Source organism: Lithobates pipiens, unplaced genomic scaffold (genome assembly GCF_037356315.1).
Source record: "Lithobates pipiens isolate NorthernLeopardFrog02 unplaced genomic scaffold, aLitPip1_a1.2 Scaffold_13, whole genome shotgun sequence".
NCBI classification, from domain to species: Eukaryota; Metazoa; Chordata; class Amphibia; order Anura; family Ranidae; genus Lithobates; species Lithobates pipiens.
Window position 1 is genome coordinate 527,519,438 of NW_027507718.1, and position 24,341 is coordinate 527,543,778.

General features: G+C 45.1%; 1 protein-coding gene across 1 annotated transcript in view; it reads left to right on the forward strand.

Moving 5' to 3' along the window:
- The window catches only part of PHF24 (PHD finger protein 24), a 344,156-nt gene extending 320,430 nt beyond the window's left edge, over nt 1-23,726 (forward strand). The window contains exons 7-8 of the mRNA XM_077478135.1: nt 9,605-9,706; nt 17,538-23,726. Coding sequence (XP_077334261.1) covers nt 9,605-9,706; nt 17,538-17,634 — 199 coding nt within the window. The 3' untranslated portion in view covers nt 17,635-23,726. The remainder of the gene's footprint in view (nt 1-9,604; nt 9,707-17,537) is intronic.
- The last annotated feature ends 615 nt before the right edge of the window (nt 23,727-24,341 follow it).

Here is a 24,341-nt window from a genome sequence, read left to right on the forward strand (position 1 = left end):
TACACTATAATATACTGCAATATAATGCGCCAAACCTACAGTAACGCACAGAACTGTATGGCGTTAAACTGGCAGTGATGCACACAAAAGTAAATAGGGTTAAACTGGCAGTAATGCACACAGAACTATATGGCGTTAAACTGGCAGTAATGCACACAGAACTATATGGCGTTAAACTGTCAGTAACGCACAAAACTATATGGCGTTAAAGTGGCAGTAACATACACAGAAGTAAATGCCGTTAAACTGGCAGTAACGCAATCATATAGAAGGTGTTCAACCATCACTACACTGACGCTATCTGAACTGTCCCTACTCTAGCTATGCACTAATGTAAAGATTACTGACGCAGTCTCACTACACTACAGTGAAACTATCTGAGCTGTCCCTAATCTAGCTGCACATTAGCTGCACACTATGCAAAGCTGAATGATGGTCCTCCTCACTACACTCACACTATCTCTAGACTGACACTAACTTCTACACTGACAATTGAAGAAAAATAGCACAGTATAGCACTGAGCAGAGACCTATTCTATCTCTCTCCATGCCAAAATCACACTGAAAATGTCTGTCATTGAAAAATATTTTTATACTGTGGGGCAGGAAAGAGCTATGATTGGAGAAAGTCATGTTGACAGTGTCCAATCATGACTCTGATAGTGCTCTGTGCCCTGATTGGCTGAAGCTTTCACTGCTTCAGCCAATCAGGGCTTGCAATGCAGTGTTGAGTGGTGCAATGCACTGTGGTTGGTTCGGGGGGGGGGGGGGGGACAGCGAAAGTTCGGCCCAAACTTATGCTCGGGCCGAAGCATTCGCCCACCCCTATTCGTCAGCAGCAAATGCTGGAAGGGCCTGGCATCCTTATGTTATCTTACAATCCAATTATCCAATCTACTTCCTGCTGGTAAACAGTGGCGTCTCTAGGGTTGGCGTCATCCCCCTGGGTCCCTGATCAGGCTAGTGCAGGGCGCTTGGAATGCTCGTTTCAGGTTGGCAGTGCACGGTCATGGTGGGCACCCCAAACCAGTCCCTGTAAATTATGCGGTCAGTGCTTGCTTGCACGGTTGCACCAATCCATGGGCTGTCACAGATGGGGGTGACACCCCCTGTGTAAATCTCCCCCAGTGTACTCTCCCAGTTTAATAACCCATAGTGTAATCCCCCCACTGTACTCCCCTGTGTAAATCCTCACAGTGTACTGCCCTAAAGCACTCCTCCTCAATGTAATCCTGTTCTATGTAAATCCCCCAGCACAATCATCTATTGTACTCCCCCCATATAAATCCTCCAATGTAATACCTCCAGTGCAATTCCCCCAATGTAATCCCCCCAGTGTAAAAGTGGAACCCTACCAATGTTATCCCCCCAGTGTAAAAGTGGAACCCCCAATGTAATTCCCCCAGTGTAAAAGTGGAACCCCCAATGTAATCCCCCCAGTGTAAAAGTGGAACCCCCAAATTTAATACCCCCAGTGTAAAAGTGAAATCCCCCAATGTAATTCCCCCAGTGTAAAAGTGGAACCCCCCAATGTAATTCCCCCAATGTAAAAGAAGACCCCCCCAATTTAATTGCCCATGGTGTAATCTCCCCAGCATAATCCCCTATTGAACTCCCTCATGTAAATACCCCCAGTGTAATTACTCCCCCAGTGTAATCACCCCCAAATGTATTCACCCCCCCCCCCCATGTAATCAGCCACAGTGGAAAAGTGTAACCCCTCCCCAATGTAATCATCCCAATGTAACAGTGGAACCTTCCCCCCCCCCGTAACCCCCATAGTGTAAATCCCTCCCTACATTGACAGACCTCATATCAGTATGGCTCTGTCCACACGGATGTCCCTGCTCCTAGGCTCCATTGGCTGTTAAGTGTCACCTGCAGGCAGGTGGCTGTCACTCACAATAGTATAGTGGGCGACTGCTGCACCAGTTCCCGGAGCACATGCGGGACAGGTGCTTTCAGTGATGTGCCCCCCGGTGTGGTGAATCAGTGGAGCCGAGACTCGGGACTCGAGAGCTGTTGACATGATAGCATCACGCAGTTGCTGCAGATTTTTCGGCTGCGCATCCATAATGCCAACCTCCCGTTGCACCACATCCCAAAGGTGCTCTATTGGATTGAGATCTGATGACTGTGGAGGCCATTGGAGTATAATGACCTAATTGTCATGTTCAAGAAACCAGTGGTGAGATGATTGGAGCTTTGTGACATGGTGCATTATCCTGCTGGAAGGAGCCATCAGAAGATGGGGACACTGTAGTCATAAAAGGATGGACATGGTCAGCAACAATACTGAGGTAGGCCATGGCATTTAAACAATGCTCAGTTGGTACTAAGGGGGTCAAAGTGTGCCAAGAAAATATTCCCCACACCATTATAGCACCAGCTTTCATGTTTAAGCCAAATTCTGACCCGACCATCTGAATGTCGCAGCTGTAATCAAGACTCATCAGACCAGGCAACGTTTTTCAAGTCTTCTATTGTCCAGTTTTCGTGATCTTGTGCGAATTGTAGCCTGAGTTTCCTGTTCTTAGCTTACAGGAGTGGCAAACCCAGTGTGGTCTGCTGCTGTAGCCCATACACAACAAGTTTCGATGTGTTGTGGGTTCAGAGATGGTATTATGCATACCTTGGTTGTACCGAGTGGTTATTTGAGTTACTGTTGCCTTTCTATCATCTCAAACCATACTATCTGAGCCATTGATCCAATAAGTTTGCAGTTCAGGAAAGTCAGAGAAAAAGTCAGACATCCGTTCATACTTGCTTTGGGTCAGTGAAGAAAGATAATCAGCAGGGCTCGAGTGCTGCGGGAACGCATGGGAACGGCGTTCCCGTACTATTTCCACAGCGGGAACGCCGTTCCCATTAGCTGTCTGAGGGCTGAGGCTATGCAGCGCATAGTCCGCGCCGCTCCTCAGCCGCCGAGTGACTGGTTGCTAGGCAGGAGCCGCTCCGCATCTAGCAACCGGTCACATGACTTCGAGTCAGTGTGACACACGCTGCGCGCCTGCTTGGTTCCGGAGTTCCGGACTGTCCCCCCCCGCTCCCCTCTACCCAGTGCCTCCTGGGGCCACAGCCACTGCACGTTTCCAGTTTACTTCTCCGGCTCCCCCGAGAACAGAAGGGAAGAGAATACCAGGAGGTCAGTCACTAGTGTGTAAGTTGCATTCTGCAATACCCTGCCAATACTCATCAATACTCTGCAATACCCTGCCAATACTCATCAATACTCTGCAATACCCTATCAGTATCAATACTCTGCAATACCCTGCCAATACTCTGCAATACCCTATCAATACTCTGCAATACCCTATCAATACTCTGCAATACCCTATCAGTATCAATACTCTGCAATACCCTGCCAATACTCTGCAATACCCTATCAGTATCAATACTCTGCAATACCCTGCCAATACTCTGCAATACCCTGCCAATACTCTGCAATACCCCGCCAATACTCTGCAATACATACCCTGCCAATACTCTGCAATACCCTGCCAATACTCTGCAATACCCTGCCAATACTCTGCAGTACCCTATCAATACTCTGCAATACTCTGTCAATACTCTGCAATACCCTGCCAATACTCTGCAATACCCTGCCAATACATACCCTGCCAATACTCTGCAATACCCTGCCAATACTCTTCAATACTCTGCAGGGCTCGAGTGCTGCGGGAACGCATGGGAACAGCGTTCCCGTACTATTTCCACAGCGGGAATGCCGTTCCCATTAGCTGTCTGAGGGCTGAGGCTATGCAGCGCGTAGTCCGCGCCGCTCCTCAGCCGCCGAGTGACTGGTTGCTAGGCAGGAGCCGCTCTCCATCTAGCAACCGGTCACATGACTTCGGCCGTGCACGTGGGCACGCACTGGCACGAGTCAGTGTGAAACACGCTGCGCGCCTGCTTGGTTCCGGAGTTCCGGACTGTCCCCCCCCGCTCCCCTCTACCCAGTGCCTCCTGGGGCCACAGCCGCTGCACGTTTCCAGTTTACTTCTCCGGCTCCCCCGAGAACAGAAGGGAAGAGAATACCAGGAGGTCAGTCACTAGTGTGTAAGTTGCATTCTGCAATACCCTGCCAATACTCATCAATACTCTGCGATACCCTATCAGTATCAATACTCTGCAATACCCTGCCAATACTCTGCAATACCCTGCCAATACTCTGCAATACCCTATCAATACTCTGCAATACCCTATCAATACTCTGCAATACCCCGCCAATACTCTGCAATACATACCCTGCCAATACTCTGCAATACCCTGCCAATACTCTGCAATACCCTGCCAATACTCTTCAATACTCTGCCAATACTCTTCAATACTCTGCCAATACTCTTCAATACTCTGCCAATACTCTGCAATACCCTGCCAATACTCTGCAATACCCCATCAATACTCTGCAATACCCTGCCAATACTCTGCAATACCATATCAATACTCTGCAATACCCTGCCAATACTCTGCAATACCCTATCAATACTCTGCAATACCCTGCCAATACTCTGCAATACCCTGTCAATACTCTGCAATACCCTGCCAATACTCTGCACTACCTTATCAATACTCTGCAATACCCCGCCAATGCTCTGCAATACATACCCTGCCAATACTCTGCAATACCCTGCCAATACTCTGCAATACCCTATCAATACTCTGCAATACCCTGCCAATGCTCTGCAATACATACCCTGCCAATACTCTGCAATACCCTGCCAATACTCTGCAATACCCTATCAATACTCTGCAATACCCTGCCAATACTCTGCAATACATACCCTATCAATACTCTGCAATACCCTGCCAATACTCTGCAATAAATACCCTATCAATACTCTGCAATACCCTGCCAATACTCTGCAATACCCTATCAATACTCTGCAATACCCTGCCAATACATACCCTGCCAATACTCTGCAATACCCTGCCAATACTCTTCAATACTCTGCAGGGCTCGAGTGCTGCGGGAACGCATGGGAACAGCGTTCCCGTACTATTTCCACAGCGGGAATGCCGTTCCCATTAGCTGTCTGAGGGCTGAGGCTATGCAGCGCGTAGTCCGCGCCGCTCCTCAGCCGCCGAGTGACTGGTTGCTAGGCAGGAGCCGCTCTCCATCTAGCAACCGGTCACATGACTTCGGCCGTGCACGTGGGCACGCACTGGCACGAGTCAGTGTGAAACACGCTGCGCGCCTGCTTGGTTCCGGACTGTCCCCCCCCGCTCCCCTCTACCCAGTGCCTCCTGGGGCCACAGCCGCTGCACGTTTCCAGTTTACTTCTCCGGCTCCCCCGAGAACAGAAGGGAAGAGAATACCAGGAGGTCAGTCACTAGTGTGTAAGTTGCATTCTGCAATACCCTGCCAATACTCATCAATACTCTGCGATACCCTATCAGTATCAATACTCTGCAATACCCTGCCAATACTCTGCAATAAATACCCTATCAATACTCTGCAATACCCTGCCAATACTCTGCAATACCCTATCAATACTCTGCAATACCCTGCCAATACATACCCTGCCAATACTCTGCAATACCCTATCAATACTCTGCAATACCCTGCCAATACTCTGCAATACCCTGTCAATACTCTGCAATACCCTGCCAATACTCTGCACTACCTTATCAATACTCTGCAATACCCCGCCAATGCTCTGCAATACATACCCTGCCAATACTCTGCAATACCCTGCCAATACTCTGCAATACCCTATCAATACTCTGCAATACCCTGCCAATGCTCTGCAATACATACCCTGCCAATACTCTGCAATACCCTGCCAATACTCTGCAATACCCTATCAATACTCTGCAATACCCTGCCAATACTCTGCAATACATACCCTATCAATACTCTGCAATACCCTGCCAATACTCTGCAATAAATACCCTATCAATACTCTGCAATACCCTGCCAATACTCTGCAATACCCTATCAATACTCTGCAATACCCTGCCAATACATACCCTGCCAATACTCTGCAATACCCTGCCAATACTCTTCAATACTCTGCAGGGCTCGAGTGCTGCGGGAACGCATGGGAACAGCGTTCCCGTACTATTTCCACAGCGGGAATGCCGTTCCCATTAGCTGTCTGAGGGCTGAGGCTATGCAGCACGTAGTCCGTGCCGCTCCTCAGCCGCCGAGTGACTGGTTGCTAGGCAGGAGCCGCTCTGCATCTAGCAACCGGTCACATGACTTCGGCCGTGCACGTGGGCACGCACTGGCACGAGTCAGTGTAAAACACGCTGCGCGCCTGCTTGGTTCCGGAGTTCCGGACTGTCCCCCCCCGCTCCCCTCTACCCAGTGCCTCCTGGGGCCACAGCCGCTGCACGTTTCCAGTTTACTTCTCCGGCTCCCCCGAGAACAGAAGGGAAGAGAATACCAGGAGGTCAGTCACTAGTGTGTAAGTTGCATTCTGCAATACCCTGCCAATACTCATCAATACTCTGCAATACCCTATCAGTATCAATACTCTGCAATACCCTGCCAATACTCTGCAATACCCTATCAATACTCTGCAATACCCTATCAGTATCAATACTCTGCAATACCCTGCCAATACTCTGCAATACCCTGCAAATACTCTGCAATACCCTATCAATACTCTGCAATACCCCGCCAATACTCTGCAATACATACCCTGCCAATACTCTGCAATACCCTGCCAATACTCTGCAGTACCCTATCAATACTCTGCAATACTCTGTCAATACTCTGCAATACCCTGTCAATACTCTGCAATACCCTGCCAATACTCTGCACTACCCTATCAATACTCTGCAATACCCCGCCAATGCTCTGCAATACATACCCTGCCAATACTCTGCAATACCCTATCAATACTCTGCAATACCCTGCCAATGCTCTGCAATACATACCCTGCCAATACTCTGCAATACCCTGCCAATACTCTGCAATACCCTGCCAATACTCTGCAGTACCCTATCAATACTCTGCAATACTCTGTCAATACTCTGCAATACCCTGCCAATACTCTTCAATACTCTGCCAATAATCTTCAATACTCTGCCAATACTCTGCAATACCCTGCCAATACTCTGCAATACCCTGCCAATACTCTGCAATACCCCATCAATACTCTGCAATACCCTGCCAATACTCTGCAATACCCTATCAATACTCTGCAATACCCTGCCAATACTCTGCAATACCCTATCAATACTCTGCAATACCCTGCCAATACTCTGCAATACCCTGTCAATACTCTGCAATACCCTGCCAATACTCTGCACTACCCTATCAATACTCTGCAATACCCCGCCAATGCTCTGCAATACATACCCTGCCAATACTCTGCAATACCCTGCCAATACTCTGCAATACCCTATCAATACTCTGCAATACCCTGCCAATGCTCTGCAATACATACCCTGCCAATACTCTGCAATACCCTGCCAATACTCTGCAATACCCTATCAATACTCTGCAATACCCTGCCAATACTCTGCAATACATACCCTATCAATACTCTGCAATACCCTGCCAATACTCTGCAAAAAATACCCTATCAATACTCTGCAATACCCTGCCAATACTCTGCAATACCCTATCAATACTCTGCAATACCCTGCCAATACATACCCTGCCAATACTCTTCAATACTCTGCCAATACTCTGCAATACCCTGCCAATACTCTGCAATACCCCATCAATACTCTGCAATACCCTGCCAATACTCTGCAATACCCTATCAATACTCTGCAATACCCTGCCAATACTCTGCAATATCCTATCAATACTCTGCAATACCCTGCCAATACTCTGCAATACCCTATCAATACTCTGCAATACCCTGCCAATACTCTGCAATACCCTGCCAATACTCTGCAATACCCTGTCAATACTCTGCAATACCCTGCCAATACTCTGCACTACCCTATCAATACTCTGCAATACCCCGCCAATGCTCTGCAATACATACCCTGCCAATACTCTGCAATACCCTATCAATACTCTGCAATACCCTGACAATACTCTGCAATACATACCCTATCAATACTCTGCAATACCCTGCCAATACTCTGCAATAAATACCCTATCAATACTCTGCAATACCCTGCCAATACTCTGCAATACATACCCTGCCAATACTCTGCAATACCCTGCCAATACTCTGCAATACCCTATCAATACTCTGCAATACCCTGCCAATACATACCCTGCCAATACTCTGCAATACCCTGCCAATAGTCTGCAATACCCTGCCAATACTCTGCAATACCCTATCAATACTCTACAATACATACCCTATCAATACTCTGCAATACCCTGCCAATACTCTGCAATACATACCCTGCCAATACTCTGCAATACCCTATCAATACTCTGCAATACCCTGCCAATACATACCCTGCCAATACTCTACAATACTCTGCCAATACTCTACAATACATACCCTGCCAATACTCTGCAATAACCTATCAATAATCTGCAATACTGTGCCAATACTCTGCAATACCCTGACAATACTCTGCAATACCCTGACAATACTCTGCAATACCCTGCCAATACATACCCTGCCAATACTCTGCAATACCCTGCCAATAGTCTGCAATACCCTGCCAATACTCTGCAATACCCTATCATTACTCTACAATACATACCCTATCAATACTCTGCAATACCCTGCCAATACTCTGCAATACATACCCTGCCAATACTCTGCAATACCCTATCAATACTCTGCAATACCCTGCCAATACATACCCTGCCAATACTCTACAATACTCTGCCAATACTCTACAATACATACCCTGCCAATACTCTGCAATAACCTATCAATACACTGCAATACTGTGCCTATACTCTGCAATACCCTGCCAATACTCTGCAATACCCTATCAATACTCTGCAATACCCTGCCAATACATACCCTGCCAATACTCTGCAATACCCTGCCAATACTCTGCAATACTCTGCCAATACTCTGCAATACATACCCTGCCAATACTCTGCAATACCCTATCAATACTCTGCAAAACCCTGCCAATACTCTTCAATATTCTGCCAATACTTATTCCTGTTTGTGGGATATTTTCTAATGGGCTGTGTAACAGAATGTGGAACAGGGTGTATTTGTGGTAGATATTCCCTGCGAGGGAAAGATCATCACCCATTGTGCTGATTGTTTTGTTTGACACGTTATTTTGTTTTTGTAAACTGGCACTTTACAATAAATGTTGTACTGTATTTTTTGTGAAGTATATATGCATATGAGCGTACCTTTTTTATTTTATTTTTTGGTGGGGGAATGGATCTTGGGTGGGAGTTCCCACACTTTTTTTCCCAGGACTTGACCCCTGATAATCGGCATCCAGGCAGTCAGGCAACTGGAGTTTTTAGAAGGAGAGACCAGCCACTGCAACCTTCATGTCTTTCTTATGATGGTTTTCCTATAAGGCATTTAAGTCAAATGTATCATCAGACTCCTTGTATCTGCAGCCAAAATGAGTTTTGCTAGTTGTGAGTAGAGTAGGGTGGGATTAGACCCCCTGTTAGGTTTTTTATAGCTGTCTATGTTTCGGGCTAGCTATGAAAACATTGTAACTCTTTCATGTCTTTCTTGTTTTCCATCAGTATTAGCCATGTTGGGCCGATGTCGGAGAGCAGTCCGGCCAGCAGCACTAGTGGAAAAAGCCAGGAGAAGATCCCTCTTACCACAGAGTCCGATGACAGCAGGTGAGAGATGATGTCACGTCATATATTACTAGAGGTGTTTAAGAGGAGCTCCAGCTAAAATTCACAATATTTTGCATGGTGCAAACAGGGGTTACAAACTTTGCCATTGTATTGCTAAAACCATAGACAAATAGAAAAGGGTGCCAAGCCAGAAAGTGAAAGCCACCTAGATGTAACCTACACATTTGGGGGCAACAAGACTTCCCCTTCTTCAGGGCTTAGAATTAGATAGTGAAATAAGGGCTTGAATGGGTTCAAAGGTTACAGTAGCCAAATTAAGCTATAGTAGATTGCTCTACGCTCCCCTATATGACTGCAGACATGTGGTTAGTGGCAGTTGGCACCTTTAACCACAATGTTATATTCCTTCTGTAAACTAATATTGTAGGCCAGTTGAGTTCTTCCACACCAGACTGGTCCAATCATGTCTTTATGGAGAAAATGTGTTCAGTAGCATCAGGGTTCTGTGCAGACTACTCCAGTTCTTCCACGCCATACTGGTCCAACCATGTCTTTGTGGAGCAAAGGTGATCTGTAGGGTTGAAATCAGGGCCGCTTGTAGACCAATTGAGTTCCTAAATACCAAACTTTTCCAACTATGTCTTAATGGACCAAAGGTGTTCAGAAGGGTTGAGGTCAGGGCTCTCTCAGATTCTTTAGGGTTAAGTTTGAATGGGTTTGTATGCCCACATGTGTGACTCTATAGAGACATGGACTGCTCAAATGTGATAGGGAGGAAATGCTCAGCATAGACACTTACTGAGAACCTAGCATGTGCAGAGTTGCCACCACAGCTGCAAAATCCCTGAGCTGAATTTGGGACGTGGACAAAAGGTGGATATAGAGAGCAGCAGGATCAACCAGGTTTTTTGCAGAATACAGAAAACGAATTTCATAGTGACCGAGTGAGTATGAACAGCATGTAATACACCATTTATTCATAGTGTTTTTATGATGGGGGTTTAGTGACACTTTAAAGAATTAATGATGTCAAGTATTGATGTTGATTGGGAAGAGCATTGTTCTGGCCAAAATGTGTTCTGTAGGTTTGAGGTCAGGGCTCTGTCCAGTTCATTCACACTAAACTGGTCAAACCATGTCCTTATGGAGCAAAGGTGTTTCGTATGGTTGACATCAGGGCGACTTGTAGGCCCATTGAGTTTCTCCACAGAAAACTAGTCCACCCATGTTTTTGTGGAACAAAAGTGTTTGGTATGGTTGAGGCCAGGGCTCTGTTCTGGGCAGTCAGGTTCCTTAACACCAAACTGGTCCAACCATGTCTTTACGGCGCAAAGGTGTTCTGTAGGGTTGATATCAGAGCCACTTGTAGGCCAGTTGAGTTCCTCAACACCAAACTGGTCCAACCATGTCTTTATGGAGCAAAGATGTTCAGATGATGTCAGGGCTCTATGCAGCCCACTCAGATTCCTTAGGGTTAGGTTTACAGTAAGTTTAAAAGGTACAGTAGCTAAATGGATCTATATTAGGTAACTCTACACTCTTCTATATAGACTGCAGAAATGTGGTTAAAGGCAGTTGGAACCCTGTTATATTCTCGTTTTTACAGTAATAATATCAATATTCGATAATTCATATTGATGAGAAAAGTTCCAAGAAAGTCCATTTAGTTCTTGTGTAAAAACTCAAAAATGTATTTAATAATAAAAATAGCAAAATATTACAAGAACAATATCAAATATTGAAGTATTGAATGCCATTAATAACATTTTATATTCTTAAGATGAAGATTGAATCAGATGTGTGTGTGTGTGTGTGTGTGTGTGTGTGTGTATGTAGTTGTGGCAGTCTTTCTGCTGCTGTGAGTGTCTGCCAAAAACTCCAAAAAACTTAAAGGTTCTTCTGAGCTATATTGTTCTACAGAAACCACAGGCTTTTAATGAGACATAGCTATTAGCTACCCTCCCAACTCACACAAGGGTGGGGGTTGACATTGCTGAGGTGTGGGCCAAGAGGAGCTATATGTAAAAACATTTAACTTATACAATATAAGTTTCCTTTAACTTCTAAATCAAATACTACATATATCAGTATGTATAGTATATTCATTTAAAACGCAATGTTCTTATTAATATCCTAATCAAGAAATATTGTAATATAAAGGACTTATCTCTTAACTAACACATTGAACTTTTACATCTTAAAGTATATGAATCCTTCCTTCTCACAGGTGGGGGAAGGTGAAGGAAACCAACTAATTATTGCCATATGTGAGCTCTCCCAAGAAATACTTATGAGCTCATAACAGCATATATATTTTGACACGTTTAAGTCTATATAAATATCTATATATGTCTATATAAATTCACCTTTCCATAACTAAAAGATATATATATATATATATATATATATATATATATATATATACAATTCAATTATTATGTAAGATCTAATCCATTCATTCATTTGTTAATATTTGTTAATAATGAATATTAAATATTAGTTAAAAGAAAACTTCTAACAAACCCTAACCACAGTGTTATCTTCCTTCTGTAAACGAATAATCCCCCACATTTAATAGAGTTAAAATAGGGGAAGACATGTCCAGCCTGGGAGACAACCATGTCTTCCTCCATAGATACAAAGGTGTGAGTGTTGTCACCCTTAAACAAGAAGTGAAACAGAGATTAAAAAAAAGGTAATTTATAGTTCCAATGGGCCACAAATACTGGAATGTGTGCCAAATGATTTGTTTCAAGACAAATGTCCCAAAATTACACTGTACATAAATGTCGGCACTCATCCACGGCTGAACAATCTTCTTTATTGGAAAACAGGGTAAAAATCCACAGTTAAAACAGTGCTGACACATTTCAGTCAAGAATAGCCTTATTCATAGCAAGATCATCCTTGGCTGAAATGCATTAGCTCTGTTTTATCTGTACACAACTAAAAAAAAGCTGCGCTGTAAGGAGTAATGTAAAAAAAGAGCAGCTAGCACACATTTTAGGATATGCTATACCAACAGGATAGTGATATATATAAAAATCCACCACCATGAATGCAGACAATGGATAACATTGTAGTATCATTTCCAACTTAGATTAATAAACGAGTGTAAAAACACCACTTGTCCTCCATCAAACACTCTGAGACTTACCAGACAGTGGGTGACTCTCAACAGAGAAATAAAACAGTGCTTGTTGCCACTATAGACTACAATCCCCATAGAGCTCCACACATCACATTCGTGATTTGTTCCTCCATCTCAATCACCATAGTGGCATATGACATAAAAGAGAACCAAAACAGGAGGTATATTTATTAAAAATCGGTTAGAAAACACTTACATAAACACTAGAACAAAAACCACATTAAAACGACAACATCCAGAATCCATAGTGATGCACATTTACCTCACAGCTTTTGGCCCCTCCCAACGCATTTAGTTAGAAATTACGTCATCAGGGGCATAGATTTTAAGAGTGTTGAAGGACACGTGGTGTTTTTTTACACTTGTTTATGGACTGCTCCGGGGGTCTTCTTCCGACTTCGGGGGTCTTCTCGCCAGACTCCTCCGCTATCTTCTGCTCTTTTGCTAGCTCTTTTACTAGCAGAGGAGCCCAGCTTTCTTCTTCATCGCCGCCCTCTTCTTCCGACTTCGGGGGTCTTGTCCCCCTCTTTGGGGGTCTTGTCCCCCTCTTCGGTTCTTCTTGCCGGGCCTCCGCGCCTTCTTCTAGCTCTTTTACAAGCGGTGGCCCAGTCTTCTGTTGCCGCTGTCGCCAAATTCTGTTCTTCTCTTCTCCTGTTCTTCTCATCTTCTCTTCTGGAGCTGTTGCTGTCTCTGGCGACAATGACAGGCACGCGGCGTGCAGCGACTTATATAGGGACATCGCCGGATGATTATGATGTCACAGTCCCAGAGGATGCCCGCCCGCAGACCCCGAAAACCAACGGCCAGGGTTGTCGGGAAGATGCCCTTGTCCTCATCAACATGGGAACAAAGGTGCTTTTGGGTGGGGGGGGCGCTCGTCCCCACCCCCTTTCCTGACCGGCCAGGTAGCGTGCTCGGGTAAGGTCTGATATGGACCTAGAGGGGGACCCCCACGCCGTTTCTTCCCCTTTAAGTCCATACCAGGTGACGGGGCTTCCTTCGCTGGTCCCGGCTACCTGGAGCCACGCTCAAAATGAACGGACTTTCCTCCGTATGTGTGGGCGAGTCCGTTCATTTCAAAAGTACGGCGGATAGTCCGGTGCTACGGCTCGAGGGGGGGGGGGCGCTCGCTCGTCCCCACCCCCTTTCCTGACTGGCCAGGTTACGTGCTTGGATAAGGGTCTGATATGGACCTGGGGGGACCCCCACACCGTTTTTTCAGCCTAGGGCTTCCCCTTTAAATCCATACCAGGTAATGGGTCCAGCGACGCTTCCTTAGTTAGTCTCGGCTACCTGGAGCCACGCTCAAAATGAAGTCCGTTCATTTCAAAAGTACGGCAGACTAGTACACACACGGCCGTATTGTCCGCCGGACTGCGAGTCCGGCAGACATATTTTGGTGCAAAACTACTTACTTAGTCCGCCGGACTTTTGGGTAAAAAAAGGCCGCTGGAGCCCACACATGGGGGGATTGTCTGGCGGACTTGAGTCCGCCGGACTTTTCCACCGGATTGTTTGATCGTGTGTACGCGGCATTAAGGTGTAAATGATACTACAGTTTTATCTTGTCTTTACTCAAGTATTCACATTGGTTGATTTATTATGGACACTTGGGACTTTCTGATGTAGTTTTTTTTGTTTATTATGGTTCACTTATTTTGATGTATATATTAACTTGTAGTTTTGCACTGTTTTATCTGTAGGTTTTACCTTTTTTTCTAATAAAGAAAATTATTCAGCCCATGGATGAATGCCAACTTATGTATACACAGCACATCCCTTTGCACACAGGATATTGGATCCTTCTGGGCTGGATTTTGCCATAACGCACCAGTGACCGTGCTGTAAAGCATCCAGTTGGATGCTTCATGGCACATGCCTCTCCCCCTCCCTCTCTTCTACTGTCAATTAATGTTGCGGTGAGACCACCCACTAGAAGTTGCTGCCAGGCCTGGGCCCACCTGTTGACCTCATGAGACCCGATCCTGACACAAGAGTCCTACCTATAATTCTTTTTAGCCGCCATGAGTTAAACTAGATGTTATATAAAAAAAAAAAAGTAAGAAAAAAAAAATAGAAGGGGTAAACAGTTCCTGCCTCCTTTATATTTTGATAGCGAGAACTACCTTCACCTCTATTTCATCAGTTACACTAATCGTGACTGTAATTACTAGATGTAGCGGCTGCATATGACTGAGCTTTAATTTATGACTGCGTGTTGAAATGTTGTAAAGACCTCGCTACAGCTAAATTATACAGCTCGTGAAAATGTGACTGTTGAAAATGTGAACTTAATCCAAGATCGGTTCCAGACGTGACAGCAGGGAAGAAACTATAAAACAAGGCAATGATAGCTGGCACTGAAAGAGAGGAAAGACAGCTGGCTCGGAGTGCAGTGTGCCACAGGAGCTTAAATGTGTGTGTCCTGAGTTCTGGAGGAGGGGTGTGCAAAGCGGGTGTCATGGTGACCTCATCATTTAGTACCTGGTGCCTTTCTTATTGGAAATCTTTACTATTGATGTGTGTGGCAAAGCTTTCAATGATATCTGCTATCAGCAGAGGACATTCCACCAGGCGGAGGACCAAGGGGCCCATGGTCTACCCTTACTGTTAGAGCGTAGGGGGTATACGAGGTGTGTCTAAAACGTTTGGAGAATGGTATGATAAAACAAACAAAACAGAAGGTACAAATTAGCTCTATTGACCTTCAAAATAATCACCAACCTTCACAAAACATAAAGCTTCTGAAAACTATCAGGAAAGGAGTCTTTAGAAATTGATCTCACAAACGCTGTCGCACATTTTTGGATCACCTCCACATCCGCAAAACGTGCGTCCTTTCATGATGTTCTTCAGGCAGGGAAACAGAAAGAAGTCAGCAAGCACCAGATCAGGGGAGTACAGTGGATGGTCAAGAACAGGAAAACCACGCTGAGCCAAGAATAGGTCTCATCTCCTGTGATGATGGTTGGCATAAAACAGGGGTCAGCAACCTTTTTCCACCTAAGGGCCGGATTCAATGTATGTGAATGCATGGACTGCATTCACCTGCTAAGGAATGCACATAATGATAATCCTAACATTGTAATAATAACAGTACAGGTTTACCTTACTTTAAGGTGCTTCACAAATACAAAATCAGTTCACCCTGAGGGAGCAAGTGGCTGGGGTTCAGATTTTACTGCTCCCTCCCCCATCCTGGCACCCAAGGGTGGCTGATGCCAGCCCTGCCAGCCAGCATAGTCTGGAGATTGGGTTCCTGTCCCTAGGGAAAATGGGGTTCCTGCCCTTAGGGGAGATGGGGTCCCCATTTCTAGGGGAAATGGGGACCCTGTCCCCAGGTGAGAAAAGGTCCTTGTCCCTAGGGGAGATGGGGTCCCTGTCCCCAAGGGAGAAGGGATCCCTTTCCCAAAGGGAGAAGGGGTCCCTATCCCCAGGGGTGATAGGGTCCCTGTCCCCAGGGGAGATGGGGTCCCTGTCCCCAGGTGAGAAGGATATTTTTGTAATAGATATGAATAGAGGGAGTATACTAGCCCTTTGGAATGAGTAGCTTGGACCAGGTCATCAATAGAGGAAACCAGCCCGTGCAACATAAAAGTGAATAGCAGCCTTAGCCTGCATTGAGACCCAAACTGCTCCTGGACCACACAACAAAGCTGAAGAAAGACTGTTGGAGGCCCCACTGTAGCATCATTCCATCAGAATGCAGGAAGGCCTTTCTGTCCAAGGCACAGTCAGATTAAAATAGTTTAAAGGATTTAAAATAACCTTCCATTTAAAGAGGAAGTAAACCCTGATGGGTGTTACTTCCTCTTTCATTCCCTGCAAAGGTAAAGCACAATGGACTACTATGCATCACATAGTAGCCCATTATGTGTCACTTACCTGACACAGGAGCCAGCGAAGTCACCGCTGTCCCCTGTAGTCCGGAGCATCCATCTTCTCAGTGGGGTCTCGCAGCTCCACCGCTGTCATTCGGCGAAGCCGCGTTGACGTCACTCCCGCGCATGGGCACGGGAGCCGAGACGCGTGGCATTGCGCGGCATCATCATTATCGAGGATGCCACACTCAGTGCGCCTGTGCGCCGCTGTCTATGGCGCATGCGCCATAGACAGCGGTGCCCGTCTTCGGGCAACTATCTCCTAAACCATATAGGTTTGGGAGATATTTCTTGAACCTACAGGTAAGCCTTAATCTAGGCTTACCTGTAGGTCAAAGTGGTTTGTAAGGGTTTACAACCACTTTAAATAGAGGTATAGTTGTGCTGGAACAGGGAAACAGTCACGCTGAAACAGAAAAGAGTCTCCCCCAAAACTGTTACTGCAAGAAGCACAATTGTGGAGAAGCACAATTGTGCAAACGTCTTTGTATGATGTAGTATCAACTGGGAACACCAGAACTCAGAGCCACATACCCACATACGTTTGGTCATATAGGTAGGTCTGATGGATAGGTGTCCACAAATGTTTGGTCATTATGTCTGGTATAATGCCCTGAAGATGTGGGTAACAGGTTGAGGTGGATCCTGATTCAGATACAAAAGAAGTCAATGCTGAGTTGTACACACAAGCACTGATAGCTGGGAAGTATACAGGATCAAAAGTACAGTAGCTAGATGAGCTTTCTTTGTAAAAACCCTTAATTATAGGTTCAACAACTTTAAGTACAAATGTAATTACACTTGATTGTGACAACTTTCAATATCTTTCTCTTTGCAGACAAGTCAACTGGGATACCTTCCTGAAGAAGAATGTTATTTTCATTCTTGCTGCTCGGCCAAACAGTTCTGCCATCCATCTAAAGCCATCAATATAAATAAACAGAGGCATAGTCATGGCTACCAAAAAAAATAAAAGAAGCCAACAAGAAGACCCTGAACATGGTCAGTTGAATGACATAAAGCAAGGAATGTGTGTTTTACCAGAATGAGACACTGTCAGGCTGACCTGAAGAGCACAGAAGATCGATTTGCCCCAAAATTGTCTTCCCATATGAGCCCGTCGCCCAATAACTGTATTTTTATGATCACCAAGCTCCAGATGATAGCTGTAGATATTGGATTGACTTTCTGAAGACTCTCATCCAACAACCTCACCATTATTAAGGTTTAGAGTTCACGGACAGTGTCACTCCTTATTTATTTACCTAGGATGTAAAACAGTTTAGGGGGCTTGAAATGATTACTTTAGTTGTGCCGAAATGTATGATTTGGGCTTTTTCCTCTCCTTTTGGGTCTAATTCTTTTGTCCTTGGTTAAAGAATTGCTAATTTTGGCGGGAAGGGGGGGGGGGGGGAGAGTGACATCGTACAAAACATATTTAATGCCTAGTCTATAGTAGTTTGTTTTGCAATTTTTGTTTTCAGCTGTAAAAACTGTTTAATGAAATGTTTATATATGTAACAAAAGGGATTAACATTTTTTAAATCATAGGCAGGCCTCCATTACTGCAAGAAACTACTGCATTTTATAAGTATTTTGCAAGTGCACACATACAAAGACCTTATATTGACTGTTATCATCATTATCATTTGCAGGGTTTAAGACTAACTAGAATTGTTGAGATTCTGGTACTTCTCTTCCTTAGGTATTCCAAGGTGTTTCCTGGCCTACTGGGAAGTTAACAACACCATTTTGGATTGGCCTATGGCCTTCTTTTAGATGGACATACTTGGAACCACTTCATTGGGAGCCATCAGGAGACATCAATATAACATGTCCAAACCCTGTCACCTGTCATCTTAGGAGGTTTACCCTGATAAGCATCTAGATCACAAAGACTCTTAGCCTTCTCTTAGATGAGCAGAAGGTCTCTTCGTTGCTGCTTGTATTTGTTCTTTAAGTCATTACCCATTGCTCTTGATCATAGGTCAAGACAGGGAAGTTGTATGGCCATTAAAATGTAAGTCTTGTCCTAAAAGACAAATCTTGCTTCCCTGCCAAAGACTAGTGCAACCAAACTATAGCCTCTGACCTAAACTACTTGTCAATCTTATAGTCCTACTTTCTAACACGCATGAACTTGATCCCGTGATTCAGGACTTCTCTAGCAGAAGCCAGTGACAGAACATCGTGGCTTTAGATTTAGAACGCTCACCTACCATCTACTGAAGGTTGAAGTTTACAGTCAGGTGGATCCAAATGGACAAGAGGTGAATTTCTTTTTATGCTATAGAAACACACATCAGATTGTACTTCTGTGAATATTCATGGTAAAACTGGTCGGCTGTGATTTGAATTCCCTAGCCAGAAGACTTTGTCTACTGTTCCTTTTGCTTGTGGACTTTTCTAGGTACGCAGCGGTTTTTCGAATATATGATTATATCTAAAGCATCAGATTGTTGTACCGTGTTAGCTGATAGGGAAATCAATAACTTTTGCTCCTGGTGAAAGGATTTGAAAGTTTATTTAAAAGAGGGTTAAAGAGTCAGCCCACGTACACACGGTCGGAGATTTTGCCAACCAAATCTGTCGGATTTTGCCCGTCGGATTTAGTCCGACGGATTGTGTCCGAAACTGTTGCATACACACGGTCGGGCCAAGTTGGCGAAAAATCCGATCTTTCAGAACGTGATGACGTAATTTCGATACGATGGGACTACATTCAGGCTAGTAGCCAATAGCTTTGATGTAGGAATTTGATCTGAGCATGCGTGGCACTTGGTCCGATGAAAATGCTCTACACATGATCGGATTAGGTTCGTCCGGCCCAGTTGGTCGGGAAATCTTTCCAACATGTTGTAAAATTGGGTCGGACGGAGATTCGGACGGAATCAGTCCGATGCATACCACACACAGTCGGATTATCTGACGACACGGTCCGATAAGACTCATTCCGACAGATTCTCCGACCGTGTGTACAAGGGCTAAGAGATATCAACATACACGTTCTTCAGAGATAAGGCAAGCGTAAAGCTAAGGACCTGATCTCTTGACCAAAGCGAAATGTGAAGCTTTTATGCCCCAGTCTTATCCCTTGTACACACGGTCGTAAAATCCATCGGAATGTGTCCTATTGGACTGTGTCGTCGGATAATCCGACTGTGTGTGGTATGCATCGGACTTATTCTGTCGGAATATCCGTCAGACCCAATTTTCCAACTTGTTGGAAATATTTTCCTACCAACTGGTTCGATCGGACATACTCCGATCATGTGTAGAGAATTTTGATCGGACCAAGTGCCACGCATGCTCAGATCAAATTCCTACATCAAAGCTATTGGCTACTAGCCTGAACGTAGTCCCATCGTAACGAAATTACGTCATCACGTTCTGAATGATCAGATTTTTCGACAACTTTGTCCGACCGTGTGTATGCAACAGTTTCGGACAAAATCCGACGGATTTGGTTGTCGAAATCTCCGACCGTGTGTACAGGGGCTTAGACAGTTGCCATCTGGGACCTCTCAAAATTAATCATTTTATAAAGTAACTCAATCATTTAAGATGTAGCAGTAGTAGGACATCAGTAATTACAATAGACATTTATTTCTGTTATTTTGGAACATCTTATCAGCTTGATCCTGACCCAGACTTTTAAATGCTTTTCTGTAGAATATGGAGACTAACTGTCTTTCCAGATCTCAGAACAAGACATATTAAGGCATCAGGGAAATAATGTGATTGAGAAACATCTTTCTAGCAAGTGATACTAGAACCTAATATTAGTAATATTAATAATGCAATTTAATCATAAGGGATATAATAATTTTTCTTTATCATACCATCAATCAAAGCGAAGTGGAGGAGAATTAAAATGTTTGCTTTTTGTTGCTATCTGTAACTTGGGAGGGCTGGATGAACACATCAAACCCAACCAAAGCCTTAAACGTAATCCCTAAATCTAGCCTAACCCCTAAATGTAGTATTCAACCTCTACCCAAACCCTAGACCTAGTTCCTAGACCTACATCCTTCATTAGCCCAGTACTTATACTAAACCTTAGGCAAAATGTGCACTATCTTAATGATAAATACTATATTCTCAGAGCAGTAATTACTAATTAGTGTTGATTTAATTTTTAACATGATTGTCTTGTTTTTTTTTTGTCTGACTGGCAGAGAAGCAAGCAATTCAGGAAACCGGGCAATCGTTCATCATATATTCTGTGATTCTTCACAGACTGAACAAAATAAATTAATAAAGTATATTCAGGAATCTAAAAACATTTATAATTCACCAATTCTTATACCTAAATAATACGCACATGACAAAACAAGTAGGGAAAATGCTCCCACTTCCCGCCATTATATCTCTCCACATAACACACCGCTCCTACTCACCACCATACCCTCCTCACTCCTCTCCTGTATGTATTGCCCACTGTCATGCCCTCCTCCCTCCTCTCCTGTACATACTGCCCACTGCCATACCCTTCCCACTCCTCTCCTGTACATACTGCCCACTGTCATAGCCTTCCCACTTCTCTCCTGTACATACTGCCCACTGTCATACCCTCCCCCCTATTCTCCTGTACATATTGCCCACTGCCATACCCTTCCCACTCCTCTCCTGTACATACTGCCCACTGTCATAGCCTTCCCACTTCTCTCCTGTACATACTGCCCCCTGTCATACCCTCCTCCCTATTCTCCTGTACATACTGCCCACTATCATACCCTTCCCACTCCTCTCCTGTACATACTGCCCACTGTCATAGCCTTCCCACTTCTCTCCTGTACATATTGCCCCCTGTCATACCCTCCTCCCTATTCTCCTGTACATACTGCCCACTATCATACCCTTCCCACTCCTCTCCTGTACATACTGCCCACTGTCATAGCCTTCCCACTTCTCTCCTGTACATACTGCCCCCTGTCATACCCTCCTCCCTATTCTCCTGTACATACTGCCCACTATCATACCCTTCCCACTCCTCTCCTGTACATACTGCCCACTGTCATACCGTTCCCAAGTCTCTCCTGTACATACTGCCAACTGTCATACCCTCCCCACTCCTCTCCTGCGCATACTGTTCACTGTCATACCATTCATTCTCCTCTCCTGCACATACTTCCCATTGTCATACCCTCCAAATGCCTCTCCTGTTCATACTGCCCACTGTCATACTCCCCACACTCCACTCCGGCACATACTGCCCACTGTCATGGTCTCCACACTCCTCTCCTGTACATACAGCTCACTGTATACCCATGTCCACTATCTTCTCCTGTACATACTGCCCACTGTTATACCCTCTAGTCTTCTCCTGCACATACTGCTTTCTGTCACACCCTCCACACTCCTCTCTTACACATATTGCCCCCTCAGAATTTTGGATTCCTCTCCTGCACATGCTGCCCACCATTATATCCACCATACTCCTCTTCTGCGTATACTGCCCATCATCATATCCTCCGCATTTATCTATTCATCCTTGGGGACATGCTACCCTAAACATTTGTACAGCCAGGTCCACCATCCTACCGCAGCAACTGTCAGACTCTCATAGAGTTTGGCAGGCTGTTAGCAGCAGGGATAGATAGGGTACCAGTGCCCTCCTCCCATAGCTAAACCCCGGAGTCCCATGCATGAAGGCTCAATGCCCAGTGTGAATGGGGCTTTAAATGCATCCTGCAGCAAAAATTGGAAATTTATACTTGAGATGCATACTGCAAACAGACTTCAGTGTAGTACACACTTCCTTGTAAACTGATGATCCTGGAACACACCTGCTGGGGAATCTGGAACACCTTCCATTCAGCCAGGGGCGAATTACTGGAATGCCAAAAGTCTGAAATTCTGGAAATCGTCCATGGGCACAGGCTACCCTAAAAGATTGTACAGCTTGGTGCACTGTCCAGGACCATCCAGTGCCAGCTGTCAGACCCTCATAGAGTTTGACAGCCTTTCAGCAGTGGTTCTAGATGGGAGAAATGTGCCCTCCTTCCACGGCTAAACACCAGAGCTCCATGCACCGGAGTTCAATGCCCAATGTGCGTGTGACCTTAAAGGTAAAGGCTGCAGTCCAAATTCAAAATGTATACCTGGGATGCATACAGCGAGAAGACTTCCCTGTAGTGCCCCCATCCACTCCACTCTCTGTCAACTGATGATCCTGGAACACACCTGCTGGGGAAGTTGGAGCACCTTCCATACTGCCTTTCACACACTGGTCCTAGGAAGCTGCGGTTAGAATTCTGTTTTAAGATGCAGTAATTATCATCTCACTAGGCATTTTGATTTCTTGATCCTGGTAACATCAAGGTATTAGCCACCAGTAGGTTGCCAACAGAAGCATGTAATTAGTGCATAGATGTCAGCTGTCCCAAATTTGCCACCTTGGACCTCAGTCCCAGTGATGCCGTGTCCCGGACAATGTCCCAGCATCACCATTATTTGAGTTGCTGTATATGTTAAGTAAGGCATTGATTATGGTGGTTGGGGTGCCACGAGTGAGCGTTTCCCACATATTTCAAGGCTGGGCTTGGGCTGCCCACACTGATAAGTGGGAGAGCTCGTGGTGGAACACCCACTCCCTGGGCACATCTGAGGCTCACTGTGGGCGGGAGTTAACTGTATTCAGGACTGAAATGTTGGTAAGTATGCCATTGCCAAGCCTTTGGTCACACAATCTGAACCAGAGGATTCTGGGAAGACCGATGTCATAAGATGGCAACACCTTCAGCTCTTCATTCATTAGAGTAAAGAATGCATTTCTGCATTCAGGTCCTGGTGTGAGAGACAACTGATGTAGCTTTTTTTTCCCTAAAATATATTTTCTGTAGCCAAAATTTGATTGCCTTCACTCTTTATCTCCTCTTTAGTTTCTGCTGGTGATTCTCGGATTTCTTTATGTATGAACTGTGTAGCAGTCATGATATATCTGGATGTAACAGAGTCAGCACTGGACTTTCTGTGGAATCTACTGTTTTATTTTACAATAAAATGGCGCCTTATGTGAAGCACATGCAAGTTGTCTGTCTTCTGTCTCTAAACAAGTCATCTTCTAACACCCCCCAAACACATGGCCTAGCTAGGGTTGCCACCCGTTCTTCAAGACAAACCCGAACACTTTAGCGGCACAGGGCACATTTGTTTTTGTAGTATACACAATAGGGTTATAAAAGACCTGGGACACCTTTGGGTGCCCCAAGGAGCAAACAGTGGGTGTGGCCAAACTGATCTTTTTGATATCATGCCCCCCCCCCCCCCCAGTGATGCCAAACCTGCCCCCAGATAGCGGCCCGCAGCTCCCTAATAGCAACAGATTTTTGTGTGACTACAGTGGAACCTTGGTTAATGAGTAACACGGTTAACAAGCGTTTTGAAAGACGAGCAACTTTTTTTTTTTAATTCTGACTCGGCAGAAGCAGAATTCAAGCTAATGGGGTGTGCAGTACCACATTTGGCCAGAGGTGCAGCGGGCACCGGTGACACTCGGAACTGTTTGGAGCCATTTGGAAATACTTAGAATCACCTGGAAATACTGGGAAACACTCGGAAATACTCAACCGAGCTGTCCCCGATTATTTCTGGCGCCCCCCCACCTCTGGCCACATGCGGTATTGCATGCAACAGAAGT